This window comes from Lithobates pipiens, unplaced genomic scaffold, assembly GCF_037356315.1.
Source record: "Lithobates pipiens isolate NorthernLeopardFrog02 unplaced genomic scaffold, aLitPip1_a1.2 Scaffold_18, whole genome shotgun sequence".
Lineage (NCBI taxonomy): Eukaryota > Metazoa > Chordata > Amphibia > Anura > Ranidae > Lithobates > Lithobates pipiens.
This window is the reverse complement of record NW_027507758.1, coordinates 22,013,801-22,037,402: the sequence shown is the minus strand read 5'-3', so window position 1 is coordinate 22,037,402 and position 23,602 is coordinate 22,013,801. Positions and strand designations below refer to the sequence as shown.

The 23,602-nt window shown below is 45.8% G+C and overlaps 1 protein-coding gene across 2 annotated transcripts in view; it reads right to left on the bottom strand.

Annotated features, from left to right (window-relative positions):
• Nucleotides 1-765: 765 nt before the first annotated feature.
• Nucleotides 766-23,602, bottom strand: part of DLK2 (delta like non-canonical Notch ligand 2) — a 47,375-nt gene continuing 24,538 nt past the window's right edge. For both annotated transcript variants that reach the window (XM_077485451.1, XM_077485452.1), the window contains exons 3-8: nt 19,284-19,397; nt 18,433-18,522; nt 18,214-18,277; nt 17,922-18,052; nt 11,994-12,138; nt 766-2,230 (exon numbers count right to left, since the gene is read on the bottom strand). In XM_077485451.1, coding sequence (XP_077341577.1) covers nt 1,519-2,230; nt 11,994-12,138; nt 17,922-18,052; nt 18,214-18,277; nt 18,433-18,505 — 1,125 coding nt within the window. In that variant the 5' untranslated portion in view covers nt 18,506-18,522; nt 19,284-19,397 and the 3' untranslated portion in view covers nt 766-1,518. The remainder of the gene's footprint in view (nt 2,231-11,993; nt 12,139-17,921; nt 18,053-18,213; nt 18,278-18,432; nt 18,523-19,283; nt 19,398-23,602) is intronic.

Genomic DNA, 23,602 nt, shown 5'->3' with positions numbered 1-23,602 from the left:
TCCATTTTTAGGAATGGATTCCTTTTTATGATTTCATAAAGAAATAAAGATATACATTTTTAATGCCAAGATGTCCTGGTGTTGGATTTTTACTCTCTTCATTGAATTTTGAACGTTCAGTACTACTACAGTCCCGGCACAGATGTCTTGATCTTATTCTGTCTTTCCTTGTGGGATTTTGGGGTTGTAGCACTTCCTTTGTTGCTCTAGACTTTACAGGAAATGCATACATGGCAGAACAGCAGGGGCCAGTCCTCACACATTAGGACAACGCCATCCTTCCCAGATCGAAGGATAACTTGCCAAAAATGTGTGGCAGTGTTGAATTGTCAGTCTGTTAACTTGCTGCACATTTTCACTGGTTAATTGTAGACTTGCAGAGCACTCGATGCCCAAGTTCTAGTTGACACATTTCCCAATTTGTAGCAAATTTGCGTGGCAAGTCTGGCAAGAGAAAAGTTGCAGTGGCGAGTCTACAGCAAGAGCTCTGCAAGTCTACAGCATGAAAATTCAGCCACAGTGACCCCCTGTGGTGGGATGACTATTGCACAACATAACTGAAGCAGAACTTGCAACAGACTTGCAGAATGTTTGCAAAGAAATTTGATCTGGAGTCATGCAACGCGGACTTGCTGTAATTGTGCAATAAACTTGTGAAGCCTGACAAGTCTAGCAATAGCTTAGCAAGTCATTTTCAAACTTGCAGCACAATGGCTTGATATCTGGGTTACCCCTTCTAATACCTATACACAACATTTCCAGACATTTTGTGTAAAGGGTGTTTACTATATATTGATCTGCAGAGGGCGCACTTCCCACATTATATTAACACCAGGCATCTGTTACTTATACACATAGCATAGTCCATAGTACACAGAGGTAATGTTTTAAAGGGTGTATATTATAGACTGGTCAGCAGGGGGCGCTCCCATCCTGTTGTGATGATGGCATTGGCAGTCATCTCCACGCTGCAAAGAATCATTTACTATGACTCTTCAGGGTGAGCGTTCCGCATGGCATAGATCTCCAGAGATTGTAAGAAATGTGGCAAGCAGGTGACACTATGAACAATCCACATCCTGTTATTCTTCCCTTGAGAAGTAGGTAGTTCCTAGCTCACATCCAGAGCACAGATACAGCGTCTACATAGAACAGCTCCCATGCACAGATGTACATGTTGCATGCACTCATATAGTGAGCGGCAATGAGGGCCTGTCCTGGCTAGCCAGGCCTCTCCCCATGTTAGTGCTGACGGCCCAGGCCATTACGTAGTGACATGATACCAGTACAGAAGAATGGCAGTACCAAGGCACAATGTAGGGCAGGAGTTGGGCCCAAAGGGAACTTTAATACATAGGCCTTGTGTAGTCTTTATCCGTCAAATGCACTGTGTATCCAAACCAAGATTTGGGCATCACAGCAGTACTTCTAAGGCACCAGGATGCCATTGCCCAACCTCAGGGCGTCCTGTCCATTTTAAAGGAATAGTCACAATAAGAATCCATGTACGTTGATAGGTCACAGCTCCGTAGTTTTCCGGTTCTCCGGGGCAGTCCCATGGCACTGCTGATAGTGGGTTTTGGTATCTGCTGAAGAGTTACTACACCACCCTGGCTGACCGGTGCCCCGAAGTCGGTACCAAAAGACCAGACCAACGGTGAGCAGAACCACCAGGCCGGTGATGACCCCAAACACGACGACGATGATTAGCTGCAGTTCGCTCAGCCCGTGCTCCCGTTGGGTCACCACTTCCTTGACTGAGATTTTGAAGTGTCCAGCTTTGTCCACGGAAACTGGACTCCAGCGGCTTGTGCCAACTGTCCTCGTTGGCAGCGTCTGAGGGGTGGGGTCCTTTGCTGATGTCCCGACCTGGTAGTCCCATGTAGACCTGGGAATTAAGATCTCACAGGACTTCCCGGTAAATCCCTCAGCACAGTAACACTCGTAGTCCCCAACGCGGTCAAAGCACCGTCCTCCGTTCTGACATGGCTGCCCCACGCAGTCATTAATATTGACCGTGCAGAAACGTCCCTGGAAGCCGTAAGGACACTCGCATGAGAAGCGGTTCACCCCGTCGATGCAGGTGGCTCCATTGGCACAAGGCCTCATCAAGCAATCGTCCACGTCTGTCTCGCACAGTCTGCCGATATATCCAGCCAAGCAGCGGCAGGTGAACGCATCTGCAAATCCATTCTCGTCCTGGCAGGTGCCGCCGTTCTGACAGGGAAACCTGTGTGGAGAATAAATGGTATACCAGTGAGGATATTGGTGGTGTAATCCACGACCCATCTCTACAAAAAAACACCCAGATACGCCATTTCTTTCCTATCATAAAGCAGGGGTCTCCAAACTTTCTAAACGAAGGGCCAGTTTACTGTCCTTCAAACTTTAGGGGGTCCGGACTGTGGCCAGCAAGAGTAGAAAAGTTCCTGGCGTCAGTGGGAGTAAAGAATGCCCCATCTTTGGTATTAGTGGGAGGAATAGTGCCCCATCATTGGTATCAGTGGGAGGAATAGTGCCCCATCATTGGTATCAGTGGGAGGAATAGTGCCCCATCATTGGTATCAGTGGGAGGAATAGTGCCCCATCTTTGTTATTAGTGGGAGGAATAGATGTCCCATCATTTGTATTAGTGGGAGGAATAGTGCCCCATCATTGGTGTCAGTGGGAGGAATAGTGCCCCATCTTTATTATTAGTGGGAGGAATAGATGTCCCATCATTTGTATTAGAGGGAGGAATAGTGCCCCATCATTGGTATCAGTGGGAGGAATAGTGCCCCATCATTGGCATCAGTGGGAGGAATAGTGCCCCATCATTGGTATCAGTGGGTGGAATTGTGCCCAATTACTGGTGTCTGTAGGAGGAATAATGCCCCATCATTGATGTCAGTGGGAGGAACTATGCCCCACTGCTGCCTATAGTAGGAGGAATAATGCCCCATCATGGATATCCGTGGGAGGAACTATCCCCCACTGCTGCATATAGTAGGAGGAATAATGCCCCAAGGGCCAGATAAAAATTAAGCAAAGGGCCCCAAGTTTGGAGACCACTGTTGTAAAGTTTGACCCAACAGAGCAAAATCTCCATCCAGAAAGATTTGTACAGTGTTATTTTCGGTACTCCAGCTCCTCTCCATTCCTTATTGTTGAATGCAGCCATATTTCACCATTCATGGATGCATGGGGACCCCATTTACCCTCTACTCCTGAACGTGGCCCTTCTTCACCCTTTGTGTCTAAATGCAGTCACTTTGCAACCTTAATGGGTTTTATAGCTTAATGCAGGCCATAAGTTGACAAGATCTGAAACATCTGCTTTCCCTACATCTTATTCCAAACTGTCTTGGCCCTTGTACACACGGTGGGACATTCCGACAACAAAATCCGTAGGATTTAGTCCGACGGATTTTGTCCGAAACCGGTGTTGCACAAAGGTGTTGGAAAATCCGATCGTTCAGAACGTGATGACGTTATTTAGTTACGACTGGACTACGTTCAGGCTAGTAGCCAATAGCTTTGGTCTAGGAATTTGATCTGAGCATGCGTGGCACTTTGTCCGATCGGAATTCTCTACACACAATCGGACAAAGTCCGATCGGATCGTGTTGATGGAAAGTTTTATAGCCCAGCTCTAAAACTTTATCCGTCGGATATTCCGATGGAAACAGTCCGATGGAGCCCACACACGGTCGGATTATCCAACAACACGGTCCGATCGGACATTTTCCGTCGGAATGTCCGACCGTGTGTACAAGGGCTTATGCCGCGTACACGAGGTCAGAATTTCGTCCAGCAAAAGACCGATGAGAGCTTTTTGTCAGAAAATGCGACCGTGTGTACGCTCCATCGGAATTTTGCTGGCCGAATTTCTGCCAGTAAAAGATTGAGAGCAGGTTCTCAGTTTTTCAGACGGAAAAAGTTTCTATCAGAAATTCCGATCGTGTGTATACAAAAACTCACGCATGCTCAGATTCAACTACGAGAAGGAAGCTATTGTGTACTGGCTATTGAACTTCCCTTTTCTAGTCCCGTCGTACGTGTTGTACGTCACCGCGTTCTTGCCGGTCGGAATTTGGTATGACTGTGTGAAGGCAAGACAGCTTGCGCGTAATCCCGTCGGAATTCCGTCTGGAAAACCATCAGAGCTTTTTCCGACCAAAATTACGATCGTGTGTACGTGGCACAAAAGTATACCCACAGCTATATGGAGCATCGGATCATATCTGGTAGGTATTGTATTGGGATCTGTTGATATTTTATTTAGGTGGCTGCTCTCTAAGTACCGGTGGGTCTGAAGAAAAGGTCTGTGTATTACCAGTAGTACGTTTAGCAGAGCGAAGGGAGCGCCATTGTTAAAGCAGAACTTTACCCAGAACAACTTGATTTAAAATAATGTCTTTTAGCAAGCAACATACATTCCACATTAATAATTATGCTACCGAAATTAGTGTGTGCTGTAAATTGCCTGCAGCATTGCTCCTGTTTCTTCTTGTCAAGAGGCTGCCATTTTGCCGAAGCCCAGAGCCCCTAAGCAGCAGTAAATCTTTAGGCTGTCAGCAGCTCGGCCCCTACAAATTTGGCACTGTGCCTAAAAATGGAGAGCAAATGAGCATGTACAGAGCAGGCTTTTAAACAGTATAGACACTTATTGTTAATGTGGAACTATGCGCAAAACTTTTATTTTTCAATTTGGATTAAGAGAAAGGGTTGCCACCTTTTCTTCAAGCCAAACCCGAACATTTTAGCAGCCTGAGACACCTTAGAAATGCGGTGTGCATAGCATGCCGCATCAAAAAGTGGGTGTGGCCAAATTACTCTTGCTGACATCATCGCCCCCCCAGTGATGCCAAACCTGCCTCTAGATAGCCGCCCGCAGCTCCTGGATGGCAACAGATTTGTGTATGACTATCTTGGTTACTTGGGGAGCCACAGCCTGTTCTAAATAATGTGTCCCGGGTTTCAGCCTGAAAACCGGACATGCGATTCAAAACCCAGACTGTCCGGGTGAATCCCGGGCAGGTGGCAACCCTAGTAAGGGAGGGCTATAACCTCTGACAGATTTATTTATTTATTTTCATCATTTGTGTCCCATTGCAGAGATTTCGCTTCACTTCCTGTTCCATAGCCAAAGAGGAAGTGAGAGGAAATCCCTGCAAATGGAAGAAATTCCTTGCGGACCCCCCAGGTCACCAGAACTAGTGTCCCCATTGGAAGATTTCCCCTCTATTATTTTTTTGGGGCTATCCCAAAATTTGGGATTTTCTTTTACTTTCACTTTCAATGATAATGGTAAACGGGACAAATAGAGAGGATGAATCTCCCCAACGGGAGCACAGAGAGCAATGAAAACTGACAGGTAATCTAATCCATCTCCACTCTGGCCAAAACTAAAAAAAAATAAAAAAAGTTTTGCCTTTAGTTATACTTTAATGCAGGGTTTCTCAACCAGCGTTCCCTGGAACCCTTGGGTTCCTCTAGAGCAGGGGTCTCCAAACTGCGACCTGAGGGTCAGATGTGGCCCTTTGCTAGCCTTTATGTGGACCTTGGGGAACAACTCCTTTCACTGATATGAGGCACTGTTCCTCTCACTGACACCAACAATGGAGCACTATATCTTCCACCGATACCAATAATGGAATACTATTCCTCCTACTAATAGGGGGAATACTCCTCCTATTTTCCACCAACCTTGAGGCCAAATTTATTCTCACTGATGCTGGGCCCATGACATTTTCTGCCCCTGCTTGCCACAATCCGGCCCTCCTAAAGTCTGAAGGACAATAAAGTGGCCCTTTGTTTGAAACGTTTGAAGACCCCTGCTCTAGAGGTTGCTAGGGATTCCCTGGGCAATGGTCAATTTCTGCCTCTCAGGTAAGGTCTCAAGGAGACCACTGATCTTTTTAGTCATCTGTAAGGGGGTAATTCTTCCCAATAACCACAAGCGTAAGAAGCATTCTTCTCATTGACCATCACACTAATGTCTGATGAGTTGTAGATTTTTCATTTTTAGCAGGGGTTCCCCGAGACCGGAGAATTATTTCCAGGGTTCCTCTGTGTTGAAAAGGTAGAGGAAAGGCTGCTTTAATGTTTTACATGGCTATACCTGCAAAAGGGGCCATCCTAAATTGATGTAGCAGGACTTAAAGAGGAGCTCCTGGCTCCCCCCCAAAAAAATGTAAAAGTCAGCAGCTACAAATACTGTAGCTGCTGACTTTTAATATAAGGACACTTACCGGTCCAGGGATGTCCTCACCCGAACCGATTCTCCAATCGGCTTTGGGTGCAGGCGCCGGCATCTCGAGTAAGGAAAAGAGGAAGTGATGCCTTGAGGTTTCATAGCCGGTTTCCTACTATGCGTGTGCGAGCCACGCTGCGCCTAAAGCCCCATACACACTATCAGATTATCTGCTGAGTTTTTCCTTCAGATTTACCAAACCATATAATATGAGGACAAACCTTAGGAGTTTCAATGTGTATAAAATCAGGCATGCCCTTCTACTACATGGTTTTGGTAAATCTGAAGGAAAAACTCAGCAGATAATCTGATAGTGTGTATGGGGCTTTACATGGTAAAATTATTTTCTAGCAAAAAAAATATTTTTACATGTAAAGAGAGAAGTGTCAGAATAGGCCTGGGAAGGAGGTGGTTGAAATCTTCATTGCACTATTCAAAATAAATATGAAATTTTGAACCATTTAATTTCATTGTGGCCCGCGACCGATTACCAAATCATGCCCTGTAAACACGGTCGGACATACATATCGTCAACAAAAGCCGTCGGATTTTTTCCTGACGGATTAAACTGGTGTTGCATACACACGGTTGGACAAAGTTTTCGGAAAATCCGATCGTTCGGAACGTGATGACGTTCGTTCGTTACGACGGGACTACGTTGAGGCTAGTAGCCAATAGCTCTCGTCTCGTAATTTGTCTATGGGAAGAGACTCTCCCCACCTGAGAGATCACAATTCCATACCCTTCTATGTCAGCAGTGAATCCTTTTCCTGTAGAACATCCTTCTGTGTCTGACTGTAGGGAGAGAGTCACCCCCAGTGGAGAGATGCTACTACCAAGGTTGCAACTCTTGGAGGTCATATATGGGAGGAGAGATCTCACCAGGTGCCAATCACTAGATCACAGGAAATGTGTGAAGAGAGTAAAAATCCAGCACCAGGACATCTTGGCATTAAAGATGTATATATTTATTTAACCCATCAAACCATAAAAAGGAATTGGTTCCTAAAAATGTACGCATTTCAGCCTCCTACATAGGCCTTAGTCATAATTATGACTAAGGCCTATGTAGGAGACTGAAGCACGTCAATTTTTAGGAATGGATTCCTTTTTATGATTTCATAAAAAAATAAAGATATACATTTTTAATGCCAAGATGTCCTGGTGTTGGATTTTTACTCTCTTCATTGAATTTTGAACGTTCAGTACTACTACAGTCCCGGCACAGATGTCTTGATCTTATTCTGTCTTTCCTTGTGGGATTTTGGGGTTGTAGCACTTCCTTTGTTGCTCTAGACTTTACAGGAAATGCATACATGGCAGAACAGCAAGGGCCAGTCCTCACACATTAGGACAACGCCATCCTTCCCAGATCGAAGGATAACTTGCCAAAAATGTGTGGCAGTGTTGAATTGTCAGTCTGTTAACTTGCTGCACATTTTCACTGGTTAATTGTAGACTTGCAGAGCACTCGAAGCCCAAGTTCTAGTTGACACTTTTCCAATTTGTAGCAAATTTGCGTGGCAAGTCTGGCAAGAGAAAAGTTGCAGTGGTGAGTCTACAGCAAGAGCTCTGCAAGTCTACAGCATGAAAATTCAGCCACAGTGACCCCCTGTGGTGGGATGACTATTGCACAACATAACTGAAGCAGAACTTGCAACAGACTTGCAGAATGTTTGCAAAGAAATTTGATCTGGAGTCATGCAACGCGGACTTGCTGTAATTGTGCAATAAACTTGTGAAGCCTGACAAGTCTAGCAATAGCTTAGCAAGTCATTTTCAAACTTGCAGCACAATGGCTTGATATCTGGGTTACCCCTTCTAATACCTATACACAACATTTCCAGACATTTTGTGTAAAGGGTGTTTACTATATATTGATCTGCAGAGGGCGCACTTCCCACATTATATTAACACCAGGCATCTGTTACTTATACACATAGCATAGTCCATAGTACACAGAGGTAATGTTTTAAAGGGTGTATATTATAGACTGGTCAGCAGGGGGCGCTCCCATCCTGTTGTGATGATGGCAGTCATCTCCACGCTGCAAAGAATCATTTACTATGACTCTTCAGGGTGAGCGTTCCGCATGGCATAGATCTCCAGAGATTGTAAGAAATGTGGCAAGCAGGTGACACTATGAACAATCCACATCCTGTTATTCTTCCCTTGAGAAGTAGGTAGTTCCTAGCTCACATCCAGAGCACAGATACAGCGTCTACATAGAACAGCTCCCATGCACAGATGTACATGTTGCATGCACTTATATAGTGAGCGCCAATGAGGGCCTGTCCTGGCTAGCCAGGCCTCTCCCCATGTTAGTGCTGACGGCCCAGGCCATTACGTAGTGACATGATACCAGTACAGAAGAATGGCAGTACCAAGGCACAATGTAGGGCAGGAGTTGGGCCCAAAGGGAACTTTAATACATAGGCCTTGTGTAGTCTTTATCCGTCAAATGCACTGTGTATCCAAACCAAGATTCGGGCATCACAGCAGTACTTCTAAGGCACCAGGATGCCATTGCCCAACCTCAGGGCGTCCTGTCCATTTTAAAGGAATAGTCACAATAAGAATCCATGTACATTGATAGGTCACAGCTCCGTAGTTTTCCGGTTCTCCGGGGTGTATCCATACCAGTGAGGATATTGGTGGTGTAATCCACGACCCATCTCTACAAAAAAACACCCAGATACGCCATTTCTTTCCTATCATAAAGCAGGGGTCTCCAAACTTTCTAAACGAAGGGCCAGTTTACTGTCCTTCAAACTTTAGGGGGTCCGGACTGTGGCCAGCAAGAGTAGAAAAGTTCCTGGCGTCAGTGGGAGTAAAGAATGCCCCATCTTTGGTATTAGTGGGAGGAATAGTGCCCCATCATTGGTATCAGTGGGAGGAATAGTGCCCCATCATTGGTATCAGTGGGAGGAATAGTGCCCCATCATTGGTATCAGTGGGAGGAATAGTGCCCCATCTTTGTTATTAGTGGGAGGAATAGATGTCCCATCATTTGTATTAGTGGGAGGAATAGTGCCCCATCATTGGTGTCAGTGGGAGGAATAGTGCCCCATCTTTATTATTAGTGGGAGGAATAGATGTCCCATCATTTGTATTAGAGGGAGGAATAGTGCCCCATCATTGGTATCAGTGACAAAGTCCGATCGGATCGTGTTGATGGAAAGTTTTATAGCCCAGCTCTAAAACTTTATCCGTCGGATATTCCGATGGAAACAGTCCGATGGAGCCCACACACGGTCGGATTATCCAACAACACGGTCCGATCGGACATTTTCCGTCGGAATGTCCGACCGTGTGTACAAGGGCTTATGCCGCGTACACGAGGTCAGAATTTCGTCCAGCAAAAGACCGATGAGAGCTTTTTGTCAGAAAATGCGACCGTGTGTACGCTCCATCGGAATTTTGCTGGCCGAATTTCTGCCAGTAAAAGATTGAGAGCAGGTTCTCAGTTTTTCAGACGGAAAAAGTTTCTATCAGAAATTCCGATCGTGTGTATACAAAAACTCACGCATGCTCAGATTCAACTACGAGAAGGAAGCTATTGTGTACTGGCTATTGAACTTCCCTTTTCTAGTCCCGTCGTACGTGTTGTACGTCACCGCGTTCTTGCCGGTCGGAATTTGGTATGACTGTGTGAAGGCAAGACAGCTTGCGCGTAATCCCGTCGGAATTCCGTCTGGAAAACCATCAGAGCTTTTTCCGACCAAAATTACGATCGTGTGTACGTGGCACAAAAGTATACCCACAGCTATATGGAGCATCGGATCATATCTGGTAGGTATTGTATTGGGATCTGTTGATATTTTATTTAGGTGGCTGCTCTCTAAGTACCGGTGGGTCTGAAGAAAAGGTCTGTGTATTACCAGTAGTACGTTTAGCAGAGCGAAGGGAGCGCCATTGTTAAAGCAGAACTTTACCCAGAACAACTTGATTTAAAATAATGTCTTTTAGCAAGCAACATACATTCCACATTAATAATTATGCTACCGAAATTAGTGTGTGCTGTAAATTGCCTGCAGCATTGCTCCTGTTTCTTCTTGTCAAGAGGCTGCCATTTTGCCGAAGCCCAGAGCCCCTAAGCAGCAGTAAATCTTTAGGCTGTCAGCAGCTCGGCCCCTACAAATTTGGCACTGTGCCTAAAAATGGAGAGCAAATGAGCATGTACAGAGCAGGCTTTTAAACAGTATAGACACTTATTGTTAATGTGGAACTATGCGCAAAACTTTTATTTTTTCAATTTGGATTAAGAGAAAGGGTTGCCACCTTTTCTTCAAGCCAAACCCGAACATTTTAGCAGCCTGAGACACCTTAGAAATGCGGTGTGCATAGCATGCCGCATCAAAAAGTGGGTGTGGCCAAATTACTCTTGCTGACATCATCGCCCCCCCAGTGATGCCAAACCTGCCTCTAGATAGCCGCCCGCAGCTCCTGGATGGCAACAGATTTGTGTATGACTATCTTGGTTACTTGGGGAGCCACAGCCTGTTCTAAATAATGTGTCCCGGGTTTCAGCCTGAAAACCGGACATGCGATTCAAAACCCAGACTGTCCGGGTGAATCCCGGGCAGGTGGCAACCCTAGTAAGGGAGGGCTATAACCTCTGACAGATTTATTTATTTATTTTCATCATTTGTGTCCCATTGCAGAGATTTCGCTTCACTTCCTGTTCCATAGCCAAAGAGGAAGTGAGAGGAAATCCCTGCAAATGGAAGAAATTCCTTGCGGACCCCCCAGGTCACCAGAACTAGTGTCCCCATTGGAAGATTTCCCCTCTATTATTTTTTTGGGGCTATCCCAAAATTTGGGATTTTCTTTTACTTTCACTTTCAATGATAATGGTAAACGGGACAAATAGAGAGGATGAATCTCCCCAACGGGAGCACAGAGAGCAATGAAAACTGACAGGTAATCTAATCCATCTCCACTCTGGCCAAAACTAAAAAAAAATAAAAAAAGTTTTGCCTTTAGTTATACTTTAATGCAGGGTTTCTCAACCAGCGTTCCCTGGAACCCTTGGGTTCCTCTAGAGCAGGGGTCTCCAAACTGCGACCTGAGGGTCAGATGTGGCCCTTTGCTAGCCTTTATGTGGACCTTGGGGAACAACTCCTTTCACTGATATGAGGCACTGTTCCTCTCACTGACACCAACAATGGAGCACTATATCTTCCACCGATACCAATAATGGAATACTATTCCTCCTACTAATAGGGGGAATACTCCTCCTATTTTCCACCAACCTTGAGGCCAAATTTATTCTCACTGATGCTGGGCCCATGACATTTTCTGCCCCTGCTTGCCACAATCCGGCCCTCCTAAAGTCTGAAGGACAATAAAGTGGCCCTTTGTTTGAAACGTTTGAAGACCCCTGCTCTAGAGGTTGCTAGGGATTCCCTGGGCAATGGTCAATTTCTGCCTCTCAGGTAAGGTCTCAAGGAGACCACTGATCTTTTTAGTCATCTGTAAGGGGGTAATTCTTCCCAATAACCACAAGCGTAAGAAGCATTCTTCTCATTGACCATCACACTAATGTCTGATGAGTTGTACCGCCAACACGGTCTGATCGGACATTTTCCGTTGGAATGTCCGACCGACAATATAATCCGAACGGACCTTTTCCGTTGGAATTTTACGAGTTGTGTACCAGGCATCACACTCTTCAAGTTGAGCACCCCTGCTCTAGAGCCTCTGCATTTTGCTCATTCCCACATCATTCAACCCCCCCCCCCGTGGTATTCCGTACCCCTCCGCCTCGCAGGGTCCTCTTTTCAGCTCGCAGTTCTTGCCATGGAAGAGTTCCGGGCAGTTACAGGAGTTCTCTCCTTCTGCAGTGATGACACATTCGCCTCCATTCTGGCAGGGATCTGAGTGTTCACATAGGTGGAGGTCTGAGGAAAGAAAATTCGATGATCGTTAAGGGCTCACATGATCTGTGGGTAATCTTCATCTTTCCTCAACAATAAAACCTAAAACCATCTCTGTATAGACAGAGCAGGGAATCCGTGATACATATGGCAGTGATGGCATACTGGAAGGTTTAACCCTTTCATGGCTAAGTCCATTCCTGACATTTGGTGTTTACAAGTTAAAATCCGTAGTTTTTGCTAGAAAATTACTTATAGCCCTTTTTTTAGGAGAGAATCTAGAGAATAAAATGGAGATTGTTGCAATATTTTATGTCACACGGTATTTGTGCAGCGGTGTTTTAAACGCAACTTTTGGGGGAAAGGGACACTTTCATGGATTTAAAAATTACGAAACAGTATAGTTAGCCAAATTTTTTCGTATAATGTGAAAGATGATGTTACGCCGAGTAAATAGATACCAAAAATGTCATGCTTTATAATTTGCACGCACTCGTGGAATGTCGACAAACTACGGTACCTAAAAATCTCCATAGGCGACGCTTTAATTTTTTTTTTTTACGGTTACCAGGTTAGAGTTACAGAGGAAGTCTAGTGCTAGAATTATTGCTCTCGCTCTGACGATCACGGCGATACCTCACATGTGTGATTTGAACACCGTTTACATATGCGGGCGCAGCTTCCGTATGCGTTTTCTTTGCTGCGCGAGCACGCGGGGATGGTGGGAGCGCTTTAAAAAAAAAATTCTTATTTATTTTATTTATTTTTATATTATTAAGTTGTGTTTAAAAAAAAAAAAAAAAAAACATTTTGATCACTTTTATTGCTGTCACAAGGAATGTAAACATCCCTTGTGACAGTAATAGGTGCTGACAGGTACTCTTTATGGAGGGATCTGGGGTCATGAACTGGGAACATGACAATAGACATTTGCAATACACAGTGATAATACAAAATAGTATAACTTAATAAAATGTTACATCCATTTGATCCGTAATGCAAACTGCATAGTGAATACATTGACCCTGATAATTGAAGTCTTAATTTGTTTGTAAGAGCAAGATGTCAGAAGGATGATGCAACCCAGTTCATGGGTTTTTGGGGTTCAACTGGATGGGGGTGTAGGAGGGGGTTAGGAGTTATTAGCAGATCAGGGAAAAAAGGGGTAATGGGATAGTTAAGGTTTAGGTGATGGCAAGAAAAGGTAAAGAACGGAATGATGAGGTCCGTTGGCATAGACCATAGGGGTGAGTACATGGATTGAAAACTGGCTACAAGGGCGAGTTCAGAGGGTGGTGATAAATGGGGAGTACTCGGAATGGTCAGGGGTAGGTAGTGGGGTCCCCCAGGGTTCTGTGCAGGGACCAATCCTATTTAATTTGTTCATAAACGACCTGGAGGATGGGGATGAGGTAAACAGTTCAATCTCTGTATTTGCGGACTATACTAAGCTGAGCAGGGCAAAAACTTCACCCCAGGATGTGGAAACCTTGCAAAAAGATCTGAACAAATTAATGGGGTGGGCGACTACATGGAAAATGAGGTTCAATGTAGAAAAATTTAAAATAATGCATTTGGGTGGCAAAAATATGAATGCAATCTATACACTGGAGGGAGAACCTCTAGGATGGAAAAGGACTTGGAGGTCCTACCGGTAGTAGATGATAAGCTCAGCAATGGCATGAAATGCCAAGCTGCTGCTAACAAAGCAAACAGAATATTGGCATTAAAAAGGGGATCAACTCCAGAGATAAAAAGCAAATTCTCCCGCTCTACAAGACTCTGGTCCGGCCGCACCTGGAGTATACTGTCCAGTTCTGGGCACCAGTCCTCAGGAAGGATGTACTGGAAATGGAGCAAGTACAGAGATGGGCAACAAAGCTAATAAAGGGTCTGGAGGATATTAGTTATGAGGAAAGGTTGTGAGCTCTGAACTTATTCTCTCTGGAGAAGAGACGCTTGAGAGGGGATATGATTTCAATATACAAATACCGTACTGGTGACCCCACAATAGGGACAAAACTTTTTTGCGGGAGGGACCAAGACACGTGTCCACTCATTAATATTAGAAGAAAAGAGGTTTAACCTTAAAGTAGATAGAGGGTTCTTTACTGTAAAGCCCCGTACACACTATCAGATTGTCTGCTGAGTTTTTCCTTCAGATTTACCAAAACCATGTAGTAGAAGGGCCTGCCTGATTGCATACACATTGAAACTCCTAAGGTTTGACCTCATATTATATGGTTTTGGTAAATCTGAAGGAAAAACTCAGCAGACAATCTGATAGTGTGTACGGGGCATAAGAGTGGCAAGGATGTGGAATTCCCTTCCACAGGTGGTGGTCTCAGCAGGGGGACATCAATAGTTTCAAGAAATGATTAGATAAGCACCTGAAGGACCGCAACATACAGGGATATACAATGTAATACTGACATATAATCACACACATAGGTTGGACTTGATGGACTTGTGTCTTTTTTCGACCTCACCTACTATGAAAGTAAAGAAGGCGGAGCGTGTATAACCCCTCAATTTTCTATCCAGGACCGACCATTAGCATGCAGTGTGTTTTCCGGATACTGTATACGGTATGTCAAGTTGGTTGTAATATGTTTTTGCACAAGAGGACTTTATGTTGGAAGAGACCTTGTTAAAACCATGTCCATCAAATTTTGTCATGTGAACATCTATTAGTAGAGATCAGGTCTTTTACACATTTGATCCTATTTATTTTGGCTATCCGTGATGGGATGGGTGGGCATGAGAGGGTTTTACTCTTCATGTCACAGCAGAGCCTGTCATCGGTGACATTAAATGGGAAGCAGTGACAGGGTGGTGTCCTCATTTTTCCAACCATGATACCTTGAAATCAAACTTTAGTTATCAATAATGTAATTGGCCCCATCACTGCATAAAATGCTGCTGGAAATCACTAGCAACGGAAAGACATGTTAACAGCAAGGGTACAACTCCAACTTTTGTTGGAGCCAGATCTTATGGTTATAAAGACACCAAGGCTTCATGAATGGTCCAGAAGGGCTGCAAGGGAAACTGAGGACAATCGCCTGTTAAGTGCTGATACATTACATGTGCAAAAGTGTGTGGACACCACACCATCGGACATCTATAAGCTCGTTGGACACCCCATTCCAAAAACCATTGGCATTAAAAATGGGGTTCACCCCAGTGGCAGCTGGTGGGTTCTTCTTTTGTGGGGGTGGCAAACAAACAACACCCCCCCCCCCGTGGCAAGGCATGGCACTGAAACTCCCCCCCCCACCCCCGCGGGCGGTCTGGTACTGGCAGGGCTTTGGTGTCCTCTCCTAGAGTGCGGGCAGCAGCCACAGTGGCTCCAGTGTCCGCTCCTCCAGCTTCCTCCACCATGCATCCATGTATGGCGGAATTCCTCTTCCGCCAAACGCCCTGATTGGTCTGGGAGGAAATTTAGTGTGATAATAGATTAATTTATGGTCACACAGCTGGATGGGCTCGGAGCACAATGCTCTGTGCTCCAAGGCCACCCTTTTTTTGAAGCCTATTAGAGCCTCTGGCTCTAATCAGGTACTTCAAAAAAACACCCACCCCACATTGGAATCCATGGTCCGGTGTCATTAAATATTCGGCGACCCATGGCAGTTTGCTACGGAAGTAATGCTCCTTCGCGCCATCTTGCTACACCCCACACTCGTCCATAGTAAGGATATACTAAGAAGGGGTAAAGCGGACATGTTGTTACACCCACCGGAGTTTTGTATTTTACACGTATTTATAACAGTAAAGTTAGTCTATATAGTGAAATACAGGACTTACTACTTAGATCTTCAATTTTAAAAGCAGCGGCAACCATGCTCATCTCACAGGGTTGCTAATCTGACAGAAGTTCGCTGCTTTTGAAATGCAACATCTAAGCAGTCAGACGGAGTTGTAAGTCCTGTATTTCACTATATTCTAACTTTACTGTTATAAATACGTGTAAAATGCCAAACAAAACTCCGGTGGGTGTAACAACATGTCCGCATTACCCCTTCTTAGTGTTTCCTTACTATGGACGAGTGTGGGGGGTGTAGTAAGATGGCGGCGACGGAATGTCGCTTCCGTAGCAAACTGCGATGGGTCGCCAAATATGTCGTGACACCGGCACCACTTATATGTAGATCAGGGGGGCCGGACTCATGGATAGGGGAGGCGGCGCCCGTGCGCCCACTATGGATGGACCGCCACTGCGATGGCCCCCATTCTCCAAGGGAGGCTTTTCACAAGATTTAGGAGCATGTCTGTAGAAATGTGTGCCCATTTGTGAGGTTAGATACTGATGTTGGATGAGACCAATTGAACCTGGTTCCAATTCATCTCTTATGCCGCGTACACACCACGGGACTTTGAGGGACTAGGTCCGACGGACTTTCGGCAGAGTTCCGACTGACTTTCCGAATGAACCGACTTGGCCACACACAATCACACCAAAGTCCGACGGATTTGAACGTGATGACGTATGATTGGACTAGAATAGGGAAGTTCATAGCCAGTAGCCGATATCTGCCCTAGCGTCGGTTTTTGTCCGTCGGACTAGCATACACACGAACGGATTTCTCGGTCCGGTGGAAAAATGTAAAACGTGCTCTATTTCTAAAGTCCGGCGGATTTTTGGCAAGCAAAGGTCCGATGGAGCCCACACAAGATCGAATTGTCCGTCGGACCTTTGCTGTCAAAAAGTCCGGTCGTGTGTACGCGGCATAAGGTGAAAGATTTGGTCACGGTGGTTAGACTCCAATCTGCGTAAATCCGATGAGTCTAAGCCCCTGTACACACGGTCGGAGATTCCCACAACGAAATCCGTTGGATTTTGTCCGTTGGATCTTGTCCGAACCTGTTGCATACACACATGGTCGGACAAAGTTGTCGAAAAATCCGATCTTTCAGAACGTGATGATGTAATTTCGTTACGATGGGACTACGTTCAGGCTAGTATGTCCTATCGGACCAGTTTGTCGGAAAATATTTCCAGCAAGTTTGAAAATTTGGTCCGACGGATATTCCGACGGAATCAGTCCGATGCATACCACACACAGTTGGATTATCTGACAACGCGGTCTGATAGGACACATTCCGACGGATTCTCCGACCGTGTGTACAAGGGCTAAGGATGAGTTGACTGAAAGTTAGCAGAGGGATAGATCGTGCGTATGCAATAGAAATACATATAAACCATTAAGAAGTAGTAAATTAAACTGTGTATAAGGATAATGTTGCAGAGTCATTATAAAAAAAGGTAATTGGTAATTATAAATCCATTGCTTAGATGCAAGGTCTTACGTAACAATGAATGTATAATCTGGAATTGGCATAGTCTATTAAGATTTATTTATTTTTTCAGTTAATTTAAATGTTATTTTAGTTGTTTAGTGGGTATGTATTGTGTTTGTGTGTATTCGTTTTGTTGTAAATTGAAAAAAAATGTTCTCAATAAAAAAAAGTATCTGATTTAAAAAAAATTTAAAATAAAGTGATCAGTAAGTTTGAGGCTTTATATAGACCACTTCAGTTTCTCCACATCAATCCATGTCGTAATGGAGCTGGCTTTGTACACATGGGCACAGTCATGCTCCAAAAAAAAAAAAAATGGTATTCCCCAAATTGTCACCTCAGGGGTGGAAGAGCACGACTGTCTAACATGTCTTTGTATGTTGTATGTTGTAATTACATTAGCCTTCACTTCACACTCAATCAGCAGGATGGGGATTCGGAGACTCTAAGTGCCCTCTTTAGATTCCTGAGTATTTAAGTCCATGAAAAGGAACCCTGCTCACCTCTGTCACAGAAATTGCCTGCCCAGCCGCTCTCGCACATGCACTGCCAAGGTTGGTGGCACACCCCATGAACGCAGCCTGGCATCCTCACACAGTCTTCACAGTACGTGCCGTCCCAGCCAGGGTCACACCTAAGAGAGGTCAGAAAAGGATTATTCCAGGGTCTAGTCACATTCTGAGGAAAATCTGCCTGCAGTGCCCACTGGAAGCTTCCTATAATCCTATGGCAACGGTACAAAGAGAGTGGGCACTACCCACTTCATGGGGTCGTCTTATAAATAGAAGGCCTCACCTGCACACTCCTTCCTCGTCACAGTGCCCGTGGTACAGGTCACAGCGCTCCGCACACTCGTCAGCTGTGGAGAACACAAAGATTAGTCTGGGTGCTCTTATCACACGTGATTGGTCAGTGCTGAATTCAGGATCCTGCACTGTGTGATCGTGGTGGGGTGACCCGTGCCAATCATAAGGATGGCACGCTAAGGGTGACAATAATGCATGGAGGTCTCACCTTTCACAGATGTCCAGTATGTGAATAAGACCCAACACAAGGCGGAGAGCAGGACTGGAGAGCAGCCGAGCATTGTCAGCACTGCAGGAGCTATAGGAAGATCAACAGTGTGATGTTACTGTCACACACACACACACCGCATGCTACACTCCAACATGCACCACAGGGTAAACTGCGCAACACACACCGCACGGTACACTGCAACATGCACCACATAGTAAACTGCACAACACACACTGCACGGTACACTGCAACATGCACCACATAGTAAACTGCGCAACACACACTGCACGGTACACGGCAACATGCACCACATAGTAAACTGCGCAACACACACCGCACGTACCCTGAAACATGCACCACGTGGTAATGTGCGCAACACACACTGCACGGTACACTACAACATGCACTGCACGGTACACTTCAACATGCACCACAGGGTAAACTGCGCAACACACACTGCACGGTACACTGCAACATACACCACATAGTAAACGGTGCAACACACACCGCATGTACACTGCAACATGAACCACATGGTAAAGTGCGAAAGACTGCAATACATGCTGTATGTTACACTGCAACATGCACCACATGGTACATTGGAACACACACTGCACGGTACACTGTGCCACTCCGCAACACACAACATGGCACACTGTGCCACACTTTAACACACACTGCAGGGTACACTGTGCCACAACACATAGTATACTGCACCAAACTGCAATACACATCTATCAGTACTTTGCCCAACACTGCAAAACAAACTGCACAAAAGACTATGCCACACTGTACATACACAACACTGCAGTCACTATATCCACACACTTCAATATGTATTTCCATACCTGCCTACAGTGGAAGGGCCGGCTGGCTGTCCAGCTGTCTATGGGTAGAGGAGAAAAGTTGGCTTCATCCTGAAGAGAGGAGAGTCCATCAGAGCAGAAGAGTGCGATCTTCACCTATGGAGACATCAGTTGTAGAGGTGACACCATTGGATGTGACAGTCCTGGAGAGATACCAGGACCGGTGCTGCTAAGCTGAATGGTGGAATAAGATCAGTTGCCCTATGAGGTCTACTAGCAAACTCAACACAGAAATTGCAAGAAAATAACTGGATGATATTCATAGCAACTAAACACCATCATTATATTTAAGTCTTTGAAATTAATCCAAATATCCTTTGGTGTGGGAAAGGATCTTTTTACTTTTTTGAGGCAAAATTGACCACATTTGCCTCAAAATGGTTTTATTTCTCCTCCTTTGGATCAAAAAACTGGAGGAGCTGTAAGAAGGAATTGGATGGACACAAGTCCGTCGTCAGCCTTGATAACAATGTATCCTGTGTACAGCCTCTGCCCCACCAGCCAGTAGCATGGGCCCCTGTGCCCAGTCTTTGGAACTGCAATCCTCACCAGTGTTCCCACAAGGAGGTTTGAGTTTTGCTTGGAGATGCTCCCTCAGGTTTGTCCCATTACTGATTGCTGATATGCAAATACTGTAGATAGATAAACTAAAGTCATGAACTGACCGGCAAAGAGTGGTCCAAAAAGAAATTATAGACAGGGCAAGAAGAGCTCAGGCAGAGCCATTGCATTGCAGGTGGCAGATAAATAGTAGTAGTTTACCAAGCCAACATTTCCTTCCCCATTCACAGACCAATCTGTCCCACCCACAGACCCGTCTTTCCTTTCCCATCTACATAACCACCTTTCCCCCTCTTGCACAGAACTGCACCCCCCCCCCCCCAATCTACAGAACTACCTTTCCTCCCCTAGCCACAGACCCACCTTTCCTCTCTATCCATAGACCCGCCTTTCCTCTTCCACCCACAGATCTACCTTCCTTCTCCTATCCACACACCCACCTTTCCTCTCCATCCTCAGACCCACCTTTCCTCTCCTATTCACAAAATGGCCTTTCCTTCTAATCCACAGAGCCACCTTTCCTTTCTAACTACAGGCTCAACTTTCCTCTCCCCCCTATGGACCCTCTTTTCCTCCTCCACCCACAGACCCACCTTCCTCCTCCTATCCACAGACCCACCTTTCCCTCCATACATAGACTAACCTTTCCCTCCATCCATAGACCCACCTTTCCTCCCCATCCTCAGACCCACCTTTCCTCTCCATCCTCAGACCTACCTTTCATCTCTAACTACAGACTCATCTTTCCTCTCCCCCCTATGGACCCTCTTTTCCTCTCCCACCCACAGACCCACCTTCCTCCTCCTATCCACAGACTCACCTTTCCTCCCCATCCTCAGACCCACCTTTCCTCTCCTATTCACAAAATGGCCTTTCCTCTCCATCCTCAGACCCACCTTTCATCTCTAACTACAGACTCATCTTTCCTCTCCCCCCTATGGACCCTCTTTTCCTCTCCCACCCACAGACCCACCTTCCTCCTCCTATCCACAGACCCACCTTTCCCTCCATACATAGACCCACCTTTCCTCTCCATCCTCAGACCTACCTTTCCTCTCCTATTCACAAAATGCCCTTTCCTCTCCATCCTCAGACCCACCTTTCATCTCTAACTACAGACTCATCTTTCCTCTCCCCCCTATGGACCCTCTTTTCCTCTCCCACCCACAGACCCACCTTCCTCCTCCTATCCACAGACCCACCTTTCCCTCCATACATAGACTAACCTTTCCCTCCATCCATAGACCCACCTTTCCTCCCCATCCTCAGACCCACCTTTCCTCTCCTATTCACAAAATGGCCTTTCCTCTCCATCCTCAGACCCACCTTTCATCTCTAACTACAGACTCAACTTTCCTCTCCCCCTATGGACCCTCTTTTCCTCTCCCACCCACAGACACACCTTCCTCCTGATATCCGCAGACCCACCTTTCCCTCCATACATAGACTCACCTTTCTTCTCCCACCCACAGATCCATCTTCCCTTTCCTATCTACAGACCCATCTTTCCTCTCCTATATACAGAACCACCTTTCCTCTCTTATTCACAGACTCACCTTCCCTCTTCCCTCTACAGGCCCTCCTTCCTTCACCTATCCACAGAACCACCTTTCCCTCCATACATAGACTAACCTTTCCACCCATCCAGACTCACCTTTCCACCCATCCATAGACTCACCTTTCCACCCATCCATAGACTCACCTTTCCTCTCGCATCCACAGATCCCCCTTCCCTTTCCTAACCACAGACCCATCTTTCCTCTTCTATATACAGAACCACCTTTCCTCCCCATCCACAGACTCACCTTTCCTCTTCCCCCTACGGGCCCACCTTCCTTCTATCTATAGACCCACCTTTCCTTTCCTATATACAGATTTGCCTTTGCTCCCCACCTACAGACCTAGCTTTCCTTTCCTTCCTATCCACAAACCCGCCTTTCTTCTCCCACCCATAGACCCACCTCTCCCCCCCTATCTACAGACCCACCTTTCCCCCCTATCCACAGACCCACCTTTCCTCTTCCCCCTATGGGCCCACCTTCCTTCTATCCACAGACCCACCTTTCCTTTCCTATCTACAGATTTGCCATTGCTCCCCACCTGCAGACCTAGCTTTCCTCCCTATCCACAAACCCGCCTTTCTTCTCCCACCCACAGACCCACCTTTCCCCCCTTTCCACAGACCCACCTTTCCCCCCTATCCACAGACTCACCTTTCCTCTTCCCCCTATGGGCCCACCTTCCTTCTATCCACAGATCCACCTTTCCTTTCCTATCTACAGATTTGCCTTTGCTCCCCACCCACAGACCTAGCTTTCCTTTCCTCCCTATCCACAAACTCGCCTTTCTTCTCCCACCCACAGACCCACTTTTCCTCCCTCATCCACAGGCCCACCTTTCCTCTGCTATCCGCAGTTGCCCTTCCTCTCCTCTGTATATATGTGCAAGGGTGGGTGGCACTGCCTATCACCTGGATAGTGACCTCTAGTGATAACTTATGCCGCGTACACACGGCCAAACTTTCCGGCAGAAAAGGTCAGACGAAATCATTCCATCGGACATTCCGATCGTGTGTGGGCTTCATCTGACTTTTTTCCTTCAAAAATTCAGACGGACCTAGAAATAGAACATGTTTCAAATCTGTCCAACTGAATCAATTCCTATCTGGAAGACCGTTCGTCCGTATGCTGATCCGACGGACCAAAATACGATGCTAGGGTAGTTATTGGCTACTGGCTATTGAGCTTCCTTTTCTACTCCTGTCGTATGTCATCACGTTCAAAACTAATGGACTTTGGTCCATTCGTGTGTGGACAAGTCCATCCAGTCGGAAGTCCGTCGGAACTCCGTCGGCAAGAGTGTCGGACCTTTTCTGCCGGAAAGTCCGGTCGTGTGTACGCAGCATTACAGTTAAAAGTGCAAGTCCTAGTTGGACCACTTTGTGGTGTAAGCTAGGACTAAATTATATGTGATATTACGTGGCACTACCTATCCCCTTTGGTTAACGAGGGAGAGCAAAGGGAAATCGTTTGTGCAGATTGATCTCAAAAGCCTGTATTAAGGTGTTCATATATAAAGGTAACTTGAACCTCCATACTTATATACAAAAGTTCACATTATATTAAAAAATTCATACAAAGTTATTAAGTAGTGAAAAGTAAACTGAAAATAAATTGAAATGTCTTGTGAGTTCATCAATGAAATAGTTAAATTAAGTCTTTTGTGCAAAACAATTGTAAATTAAAAGTATATCAATTCAGTCTGTTGTGCTGATTGCATGTGAGACAATCCAAAGTAAACTTGTGTAAATTCCTGTATAAAGAGCATGAGGGGACATTCGTTCTCCCTTTCAGTTCCCCACTCACCAGATTCTCATACCCCTGCAGGGGTGAACACGCATAAGGTTGGCGTTTTGCTGGAGCTGTCTTTCTCCTTACTGAATCTGACCATAGGGTGTCCGAAACGTATGTTCCTGCTCAGGGCTGGTGCAAGGATTTTTGACACCCTAGGCGAAACCTCATTTTGCTGACCACCCCCCCCATTGGCTCCACCCCTGACTCCACCCCTTTGCCCTGCCCATATATACCCCACCTTTTTAATGAAGCGCCCAGCAAATTCAGCCTCACCAGCGCCCTTCAATGCAGCCTCACCACCTGCTGTCAAATCCAACCTACCAGCGCCCATCAATGCAGCCTACCTGTGCCCATTAATGCAGCCTACCAGCGCCCATCAATGCAGCC